At 45.1% G+C, this 10769-nt stretch overlaps 1 protein-coding gene across 2 annotated transcripts in view; it reads right to left on the bottom strand.

The window, feature by feature from the left end:
- Positions 1-5689: 5689 nt before the first annotated feature.
- CLIC5 (chloride intracellular channel 5) overlaps positions 5690-10769 on the bottom strand; it is a 162370-nt gene continuing 157290 nt past the window's right edge. For both annotated transcript variants that reach the window (XM_019457315.2, XM_019457316.2), the window contains exon 6: positions 5690-10273. In XM_019457315.2, coding sequence (XP_019312860.2) covers positions 10106-10273 — 168 coding nt within the window. In that variant the 3' untranslated portion in view covers positions 5690-10105. The remainder of the gene's footprint in view (positions 10274-10769) is intronic.

Genomic DNA, 10769 nt, shown 5'->3' with positions numbered 1-10769 from the left:
TTACTTTAGAGGCCATCGTACTCTAGAGACCATCACCCTAGAAATACAGACTTGGATTCAAGGTTTTCTCGATTTACTTTTCTATCACACTTCCCATAAATCCCATGGCAGGGCCTGCCGACTCACCATTTTTCTCTCAATTCACTTTATCCACACTCATCTTCCCTAAGGACGGGACTGACCTTACTCTGAAGGCCAAAAGCTCAGTGAGTTTCTGGTAGAAATTTCTGGCAGAAAATAGCTCTTCCCAAGTCCAATGCTAATGTTTCCAAAGCCATAAGTCAGAGAGGAACCTGCCCCTCCCACGCATATCCATAGACAGCTTCTCACCATGTTCCTAACACCCTTAAGGCTATACCGACAGGGTATAAACTGAGTTTGATCTAGAGTAGCAATCCTTATGTCGCCAAAAGTATTTCTTTTTCTTTTTAAATTCCCTCACATTTGATCTAAAGAAGGAATTCTACGTGTTTCTGTTCTACTTAAAAATACACCAAGGAGTCCAAAGGGGAGCAAATAAACCAGTTTATACTCGACTCATTCCATGATGTGGCAGCTTCATGGATATGTAGTAGCTAAATACTGGAGGAGGAAACTTGCACACTCCCTTCTACGAGAAAGAAAACCTAAAGACAGTAAAGAAAGTAGAATTGTGCACTTAGGAGAGATCCTCAGCAAGTGGGTAAGTAGACAACCATCGGGAGCATGTCACTTCTCAAACTGAGAAGAATTGAAAAAGGATGAATCTCTATACTGGCAATGATGTAAGAAAATAAGCATTCGTATTCTTCTGATAAGAGATTGAGTTTAGAACAATCTGGAGGCAAATTTAGTAACACATAATAGGTGTCTTAAAAGATGCATGCCATTTGATTGAGTAATTTCACTTCCAGAAGTCAATTCTACAGGGAAAATAGAGGTAATGAAGAATCTAGCTTACTGGAACTTCATAATAGCATTGATGATGAGTTAAAAACTTAGAAAAATCCTAAAGGCCAAATAATAGGCAGCTGATTAGATAGATTATGATACACAAGAATGATGTTATAGATGTTATGGAAAAGGGACATGGAAAGGTGTTCACGATATGTGAGTGGGGAAAAAAAAAAACACTGAAAAACGGTAAGCAGAATGCCAGTTGACAATTACCAAAACAAAACAAACAAGAAAAAAACACCAGAAAAACTTGATTTTAAAAAGTTACATTTATTAGATTGATTTCAATCAAAAAGAACACCTCTTTGACAGAGTCTTAGCAGTGTTAGAGGAGGGAGGTTGGGAAGGATATTTACAGGGTTTCAGAGCCAGAGTCCTGTGACTATAAGGTGGGTCTCACCAGGTAAGGGGCTGGTTACGACTGGGCAGTTGATGACATAATAATTTTGAACTGGCGGTCACAGTAAGGTAAGGTCTTGAAGCAAATACTGTTGAGTAAGATGCTGGTTTTAATAAGTAAGCAAGTAACAAGTTTGTTACTATTCTTGTCTGGTCCCAGTATTATCCGGCAGAAAAACAGGAAAAAGTGCTTTACTCATAACTGTTTATCATAGAGACAGGAAAGTTCAGTGGTTTTAGCTCTTAATCATAGCTCTCTTTTGGTGAAAAAAATATATATTCACGTTTATATTTCTATCTCACTAGAAAAAGTCTAGGAAGATAATCATTTACACATTAAAGGTGGTGGTTATCCCTGGGGTCCCATGGGTGGCTCAGTCGGTTAAGTGTCCGACTTCAGCTCAGGTAACGATCTCACGGTTCATGAGTTCGAGCCCCCCATCGGGCTCTGGTGCGGACAGCTCGGAGCCTGGAGCCTGCTTCGGATTCTGTGTCTCCCTCTCTCTCTGCCCCTCTCCCACTCATGCTCTGTCTCTCTCTGTCTCACAAAAATAAATAAACATTAAAAAAATTTTTAGAAAAAGGTGGTTATCTCTGGATGGAAGGATTACAGGTATTAACTTCTTTGCTTCTCTGTATTTTCTAAATTTGCTCTAATGAACATATATTCAGAAAAAAAAAGATTTATCTGTTTAACTCATATGTAACCAGACTATGCCAGAACTACAGTATCCAGAGTCACCCTCACTTCAGAGCATCTAGTCTTCTTGTAAATATAACACGCCATCTATGCAGAATTTTGTGGCCAGCTTGGGAAACTGGCTAAACCATTCCCTAATCACAACCATGCAATCCAATAAGCATCAGGCAACTCTCCATCTTTTCAGACAGACAAACAAATGCTGTGTAGACTGCTTAGGAGGCCCCATTGGTCAAAAATATAATGGAAGCGTATTTAACCAACACAGATGCCTGTTTCTCTCCTAGACTCACGGTTATCACCCCCTCTTCAGAGTTCTGGTGCAGTGGGTGTCGGGGAAATGAACTGTGAGATATGAGGTGAACCCAGAAGCCTAGAATACTGACTCATGACCTCTCCAGTGAACCACTAATGGATGTTTTTGAGCAAATAATATTTGCTGAGTGCTAGACAAGGTGAGGCGTGGTACAAACATTGGATAGCTGACATCCCGCCCCTTAAAAGAGCTTAGTTGTGGGTTTTTTTTGTTTGTGTTTTTGTTTTAGGAGCTTGGGTTTCAATTGGGGAAGGGGTGGTGAGGAGCGACGAGCACACAGGCACAATTCCAAATGCACAAAATGGCATGCAACCAAGCACTGCTCCACAGGTGGGGGAGCACTTCATTCTATGCTGGCCCCATTACAGTATTTGTATCGTGGGTCTTGCATGGTCCAGTCTCTGCGTCATATATTCATTTGGAGATAAGAAGCTTTGGGTTATCAAGCTATCCTAGTCAAAGGAGGTTAAACTCAAACTTTTTTTTTTTTAATTTCCATACTTCTTACTGACAATCTTACCAAAATTTGATCTGCTTTATTTTCTGCAGCTAATGACGCAAAGTGCAGGTCCCCAGGGTCATTTCAATTGCACATAGATATCGATTTCATGGAATGTGAACTCAAAAGGTAGGAGAGTGACATACATGTGCATTGATCCCAAGACCAACTGAAGTTTACTTTAGAAGAAAGGAAAAGAGGGGCGCTTGGGTGGCTCAGTCGGTTGAGCGTCCAACTTCGGTTCAGGTCATGATCTCATGGCTTGTGAGTTCAAGCCCCGTGTCGGGCTCTGTGCTGACAGCTCAGAGCTGGAGCCTGCTTCTGATTCTGTGTCTCCCTCTCTCTCTCTGCCCCTCCCCTGTTCTGTCTCTCTCTCTCTCTCCCTCTCTCTCTCTCTCAAATATAAATCAACATAGAAAAGGGAAGGGAAGGAAAGGGAAGGGAAGAAAAGAAAAGGGGGCTCCTGGGTGACTCAGTCAGTTGAGCGTCTGACTTCTGCTCAGGTCATGATCTCACAGTTCTTGAGTTCGAGCCCTACATTGGGCTCTCTGCTGTCAGCACAGAGCCTGCTTCAGATCCTCTGTCCTCCCCTCTCTCTGCTCCTCCTTCCCCCACCTCAAAAATAAATAAACATTTAAAAAAAAAAAAAAAAAACAATCCACCAGTTCCAAATACCCAAGTCTTTTCTGGTGATCAGCTTCTTCCATTAAGGAGGATCACAATGAGACCTTCTAATAGACTGATAGTTCCAATTGGTTGAAATGTCTTTTCACTTGAAATAACCCTTTATTACCTATAAGCACTCTTCATCAAGGATCTCATCACCTCAAATAAGGAACTTTCGTAACCCTCTTGGGGAAATGGGCCCAGAAAGTTCACAGAGTTAATGTAGTGATGGATTTGGGATTACAAGTCGGACCTGCTGTTTTCAACTCTGACCCTCCTCCAGTCTGATACCCCAGTTCTTTTCCTACAAGGTAAAACTTATTGGGGATTCTGGGGATCTTAGCTAGTAGACATAAACATGAAAGAGACACGGCTCATGACACTTGTAAGTACAATGAGACGCTCTTGTCCCCCAAGGGCACTTTCTTGGCAGGTTCTCTGGAACAGGACTCTGTTCTCCTTAATGCCAGGCACAGGCACCGCCACTCATGTGCCCCTTGGTTTCATCACCACGCGATTAAGGAAACCAAGATGCAGAGAAATGAAGTCTCCCGTGCTCTCAGCTCTTGGTCAGCCTATGCAGCCAACAATGGGAACACGGAACACCTCCTGGCTGGGCACTCTGATGACCAAACTGACTCTCAAAAACAGCGGTGGGGCGCTTGGGTGGCTTGGCCAGTTAAGCGTCCGACTCTTGATCTCAGCTCAGGTCACGTTCTCACCGTTCCTGAGACCAAGCCCTGCGATGAGCTCTGTGCTGACAGTGCGGAGCCTGCTAGGATTCTCTTTCTCTCTCCCTCTCTCCCTGTCTCGCCTCTCTCTCTCTCTCTCTCTCTCTCTCTCAAAATAAACAAACACTTAAAAAACAAACAAGAACAGCAACAACAACAAACTTGGCTAATACACCACTTAAGATGCCTTTGGCTGCCTGTAATAACAAACATACAAACACCCTTCAATGCTCTAGGATGCATTACGGAACAGGAAATGAAGAGTGAGAGCCACTGGCAGGGTTGGCTGATTCAGCAGCTCAGTGGTCCATTCCAGGAGGCAGGCTCCCTCCATTCTTGGAGAGAATGTGGTGTATTTCCTGAAGCACACCCCTCATGGTCTCCCTGGGTGGCAGCATTTCCAGGCCTCACGCCCGCGTCCAGGAGCAGCCTCAGAGGCAGTGACTTAGGGAGTCACTTCTTCAGACCAAGGAGATCTTTCTCAGAAGTTCCTGAACAAATCTCCTTTCACAATACGGAGTGGAACTTGGTCAAGAACCCACTCTGACGTCAACCACAGCCGGAAGGACAGGATCAGACCCTTCATGATTCACCCCCTGGAACTGGGGTTGGAACCACGTTTACCTGAGTCCTATGAAGGTAGGGAGTAGGAAGGAGTGGGGAGGAAGGCCCCGGACCCAATCAGAGCTCTGCCTGAGGAAGCCAGGGGATGGTCAGGAGGGAGGGAAACCATCGACAGCATCAACTACACCTACTCTGAGCGACAGGCCACCTCTGATGGGAGTTCCTGGAGTTGGGTGTCACCTCCCTTCCAAGGTGAGGAGAGCCTATTCTGACAGAGCAGGAAAGACTCAGGAAACTGAATGCTCATAGAGGTCCCGTTGGGTGTTCATGCTGGCTTCAAGTAAAACTTACTAAAGACTCTGGGGACCCTAATCTAGAGTCAGTGATGTTCTAGGGGTAGAAATTAGGGCCACGAACCCTGACAGGGCTAGGTAACCGGGGGGTGGGGGTGGGTGGGGGACAAGAGAGAGTTTGGGGTGCAGGTGGACCAGTATTTTAAAGTACTCCTTAAATCATATCTGGATTGTCACTGTTTGCCTACCCCCAAGTGTGACCCTACAGATTGGCAACTGAAAGGAGAAACATGAAGAAACGTCAGTGTATTTCTTGACCCAGCCCACGTTCTATAGAATAGAATCGAATTCATTCTTGCTAAAATAAAAATTGATTTTTGGGTGACTGGGTCACAAGCTTCTTGCTTTTCCTTCCCCTCTTCCTCTTTTTATTTGCTTTTGATTTTTAAGAATAATGAACATATTCTCTTTTATAATGGGAAAACAGAATAACCCTTATTTGGAAAAAAAAAAGGGGTATTTCACGCTTCTCATTTAGAACAGCATAGGAAATCCCCACCTCAAATAAGCAGTCTGAGGATCGCGTTTGTAATATTTGAAAATAAACCAACTTTATTTGAATCAGCCAATACCAATCAAGACTGGAAAACAAATTTCTAACTGCTTCAGATTCATGAAGAAAACATTCAACAATATCTTCATTAAAAGGCAACTTATATTTATTAAGGCTTGAAAGCATGTCTTAGTACTTTATCACCACAGTTAAAGGTCTTGAGAAAATCAAGTGACCATCATTTGGAGTGTCTTTCTAAAATGAAATTTTGTCCTTCTATAAAAGCTAGGCATCTTTTGCTAAATTAGCTACACCCCAGCTTTCCAAATGGTAAAAACAGGAAATCAGGAAAGGAAGACAAATTCAAACGTCAGCCGGATATTATATATTTTAAGTATAGGCATAATCGATAATATGAAATCGCTAACTATACATAAAATACCTTAGATAATTGGATCCTTAAAACTATGGTTTTCCAAAAAAAGATTGCTTTTAGCGACACACAGATTAGCCCAAACCCTATAATGAAGCAATCCTCCATTTTATTTTTGGTGGGTAAGGGGAACATTGGATCTAATTCCTCAGGTAACATTAGGCAACATTATGCACACTTTGGATCATACCGAATGATGAAAGGAAAGCATCCTGAAACTAAGCTGCGAGAAGAATATTGGCAAAGGTCGAGGAACAGGCATTCATGAAGGGGGCACACGTTCCTTGGTTTGAATGCTACAAAGCACTGGATAGAAGACAATGGTCTTGTTTGCAGAAAGGGCTCCAAGCCCAAAGATGTTCAACTCCAGATGTTTCACATGCATACTTTTCTCTAACGCTTACAATTCTTTTCAATGGCATATCAAAAACGACGAAGTGATCCCTTAGGAATCAATGAACTTAGTTTTACTAATGACTTAATACTGCTTCATCTTTCCAAGGAGAGAGACACTGGCATCTTGATTCACTCTGCTATCAAAAAGGCTCCTGGCCACTGGCAATAGTGGTGCGTCAAATACATCTCCTGCTGCCTCTAAACCAACGGATTTTTAGACACAGACCTCAATGATTTCTCGCCACGGAAAACTCTTACTAACACACCCTCCTGACTCTGTCCCTTTCTTAAATTCTATTTGCCTAAGCCTCCTGGGATTCTTAGATCTGCAGGGTCTGTTCCAGGCATCATCCACTTTGCAACAATTCTAAGATGCTGGCGTCGTCTGCCTGCAGAGTGGCCAGAGGGCACAGATGTCGTGAAGAGCTTCCGTTGTTTCATTTGATAAATGCTAGCATGTGTAGCTCAGGAAACTTCACTCTTGGTGAAGCCTTTTTTCTAATGAAAAGGCCAAGATCCTTGCTGGCCCCACCAGCGGGGGATGTGAACACCAAAAACAGTGGCATTTCCTGGGAAGCTGAAACTGTCCGAGATTGTATGACCAAATAAAAGTGGTTTTCACTTTTCACAGCCTGTGATTCTGAATTGTCAGGCATCTGAATTCCCTTATCAGGGGATAAAGACACACAATAGAAGGGACCATTATCCAGCCCATCTTATAAAGTTATTAAAATCATATCCAATACCTTCTCTCTGGGCCATCCTGGGAGGCAGCCCAGCCTGACAGATGGGTAAATTCTACACAGTTATTCTAAGTTGGGTTCTCCTTTCTGCCTCTGCCTCCCACCATGCTATCCCATAAAAATCAAATAAAACAGTGACATGGAAACCAAAGAAGAAAAATAAATCCCAAACAAAATAGGATCTCATCCCAAACCTTTTCAAATGCCAATGAAATGTTTTCTGAAGGATCAGTATTCATTCGAGACCGGCGACAAGGGTGACCTCCTCTTAAAACTCTGGAGTCTACACTGCAAACCTTGAATACTTCCTGAGTTGGTTCTGGAGACACCTAAGGACCTCACCATACGGATGTTGGAAGATGATTTGCCATGTATATAACAAGGTTATGGCCAAGATTCTTCAGGGAGGCTGCAGAATCTGGAGGCAAATCTCTTTTGGAAAAAAATAATCAGAAGATAATATTATTGTTACTTAAAAATATTCTAATAAATCTGGTCATAAAACATTAAAGCTCTCAGTCAATACTCGTATTATATAGTAATCTACTGTTGAAAGAAAAAAGATATTCCTGAATCAAGTACTCAGAAGTGCTTTCCATCTATAACTCTGCCCCCTGTGTTAAATGGTTATAAGTGATCACGTAACTGCCCCCCCCAAACTCGTGCCTTAATATTTATGTAAAACTAAGTCAACCACAGAAGGAATATCTAGAAACAACCATGTTGATTTGGTTTGGCTTGTTTTTAAAGACTCGCCAACGCTGAAATCTGACAATCAAATCAGTCATTAGTATCTGACAACTCGTGTGGGGAGCCATCCCCCCCGGGTGGCCTGTTTTCTCTGTCGCGCTGGCCATGCTAACACCTACCTGCTTCAAGAACAGCACCACTGTGGGTCTCTGGAAAGTAAACTGCCTCTTAGGTCATCATGCCTGTGTTGGTCAACTCAGGAAGGGGTTTCTGGGGACAACAGGATTTACACTAATTCGAAGTCTCTTGGGATCATTCAAGACTTCATCTCCCAAGAGGCCAGTCTGGGGCTTTACTGTAGAGTAAAAGGGGCCATTTCCTCAGCATTCTCCTTTTTAAACATGTCTCGGGACTAAGTTCCCGGGGAGTCCCAGGGAAGGTTCCTTTAGGGGTGGAAATGAATCGACTCCTCCTGCCCTTGCAAAGCTCTCAGGCTAATAAAATGTCCTACTGAGAAATTTCCTCTTCCTCAGTGGGCTAAGGGGTCCCCTGTTTCCTCCCCAATGCTCAGATCTGTGTGCCATTTTTGTTCTCCAGAGCTCCCTGGAGGCAGGTGGGTCTGGGGCCTGCCGGGTTGAAGATGCACGGATGTCTTCACAGAAAGGCCCCATGCTGTCCTGCCACCCTTCCTGAGCAACGAGCCAGGTCCCGAGGCTTTCTAGCACTTGGAAGCCTCATCCTGTGGCAGGTGGCTTTTCTCATAGGGTGTTCACCAGGATAGGGGGCCGATGGTTAGCTCATTTCCCTGAGTTTCCTCTGCCCAGGTCCCCAGGCTCAAGCCAGGTGAGCTTTGAAGGAGGTGACACTCAAGGAGAGTGACCAAGGAGAGAAATACCAACTAAAAAATATCCTTTTTCATCTGGCAGGTGAGTCAGATGGCAGGAAAATTAGCCCAGATGGGGCACATATTTTTCTTCAAGTTCAAACCACATGGTTTCCCAGTCAGAAAGGCCCATGGACTTTCTTCCTAAGGTGTTCCATGACCATGCCACCTCCCAAATGGACCCATCACCCGATGGAGGCTGCAGCCGACTCAGCCAGGAGCGCCCAGCTAGCAGACCCAAGACCCACATCCAGGAGCAACTTGAAGGAACTGGAAAGTCATGTTTGGCCAATTCTTGGTTTTTTTTGTCATAGGGTTCGCAGTGATATATAACATCAGCAGTTCAAGACTTAGGGAGATCATAAGAGAGAAGACCTATCTGAAACATTGCCAGGGAACATGGAGCCTCATGAAGAACTTCTTCACCCAACCGCCCCCCCCCCCCACCCCATCTGCTTTCTCCAAGACTGAAATTCACTCGTGGATCAAACGTAATCTCCACCAAAACAACTACCCCTAAAGCAAGCAAAATCCATGGCTGGTAGACCCCGTGGTCCTTTTGGCATTGACGCTCCTCCTCTGGCCCTTCCCAGTCACTCTGCTTTGCAACTGCATGCCAACTTCCCTTCCTCGAAAGGCCTGGACAGTGTAAAAACAGAGGCTGGTGTCAGCCAGATACACGAGGGCATCGCAATGCCCTCAGCACGGCAGCAAACGGAGACTACGTCTGAAGTGGTTTTCCAATCTGGTCTTCAGCGCCCAGTGGGACGGCAGGTGTCAAGACTGGGTGTGTCTGTCACGTGCCCAATCCCCAGCCTGCCTGTCCTCCGTTCACTCTCTCCATCTCCCCCAAACGCAGCGGATCTGTTTCTACTAAGCACTACGATGGCATCTGTCCTTGGCCGTGGAGTTCCCAACAAGGAGGAGGGCGGAAGAGGGCACAGTGTCGCACGTTTTCCTAATGCAGCTGAGGAGAGGTTCTGATATTGGCGGAGGGGGCAGTGACGGTCCCTTATGTGGGTTCTCCAACACTGACCCCAGATGCACGGAACCCAGGCCCGGCCCAAAGGTTGAGAGCTTGACTATTTCTATCATTTCTGCTTGCAGATTCCTGCACGATCAGATGGGGTCGGCGCTGACCTTCCTAAGAGACAGCAGGCCGGGGTTCCATGAGGCCAGCAAGAGGCGGCCGGCTACAAAAAGGAGTGTCCCCGAGGCAACGCGGAAGAGGAGTGTGTGAGGCCGGAGTCCTTTGGGAGAAGCGGAGTCCTTCTGCTGGAGCGGTGGGGCAAGGTGGCCGAGCTCAGGACCGACTGAGGCGCTTGGCAACATCCGCGTAGGCCGACTCGATCTCCTTGTCTGCCGCACAGGTGTTGGTGAACTCATCCCGGGCATAGGCGTTCTTGAGGTACCGCCACAGGCCCGTCATCTCAGCGGGGAAATCGTAGTTGCGGTATTTCTTGGCCACAATCTACAACACAGGTGACAGGACAGAGATGGCGTGAGTGGGCAAAGCAAATCACTGAGAAGGAGTTAAGCGGCTTGACCTACCATGTGGCCTGGGAGGAAACCCAGCAGGCATCACAGGGGGCCATCAGCAAAGTGTCTGTGACACAACCTGGCAAGCGCTGCCTCCTTGTCATCTTATCTAAGCTTATTTATTTCTTAAGTAAATACAATTTGCCCTTTGACCTCGCCATTCTGCTTCTAGCGATGTTTCCTTAGGAAACAATCAAGTACGTATACCAAGATTCAGCTACCCGTATATGATCATGGAACTAACAGTAAAAAAAAGAATGCAACGGTAAAAAAAAAAAGGTATAGAACACAAATGTCCGCCAATATCGAAATGGAGAAATACATCATCATACATAAATACAGGGCCATTCCGGACAGCCATTAAAAATGATGCTGCGGGGGCGCCTGAGTGGCTCAGTTGGTTAAGCATCCAACTTTGGCTCAGGTCA

This window comes from Panthera pardus, unplaced genomic scaffold, assembly GCF_024362965.1.
Source record: "Panthera pardus isolate Hobbes unplaced genomic scaffold, ASM2436296v1 HiC_scaffold_17, whole genome shotgun sequence".
NCBI classification, from domain to species: Eukaryota; Metazoa; Chordata; class Mammalia; order Carnivora; family Felidae; genus Panthera; species Panthera pardus.
This window is presented reverse-complemented; position numbering and strand designations above follow the sequence as displayed.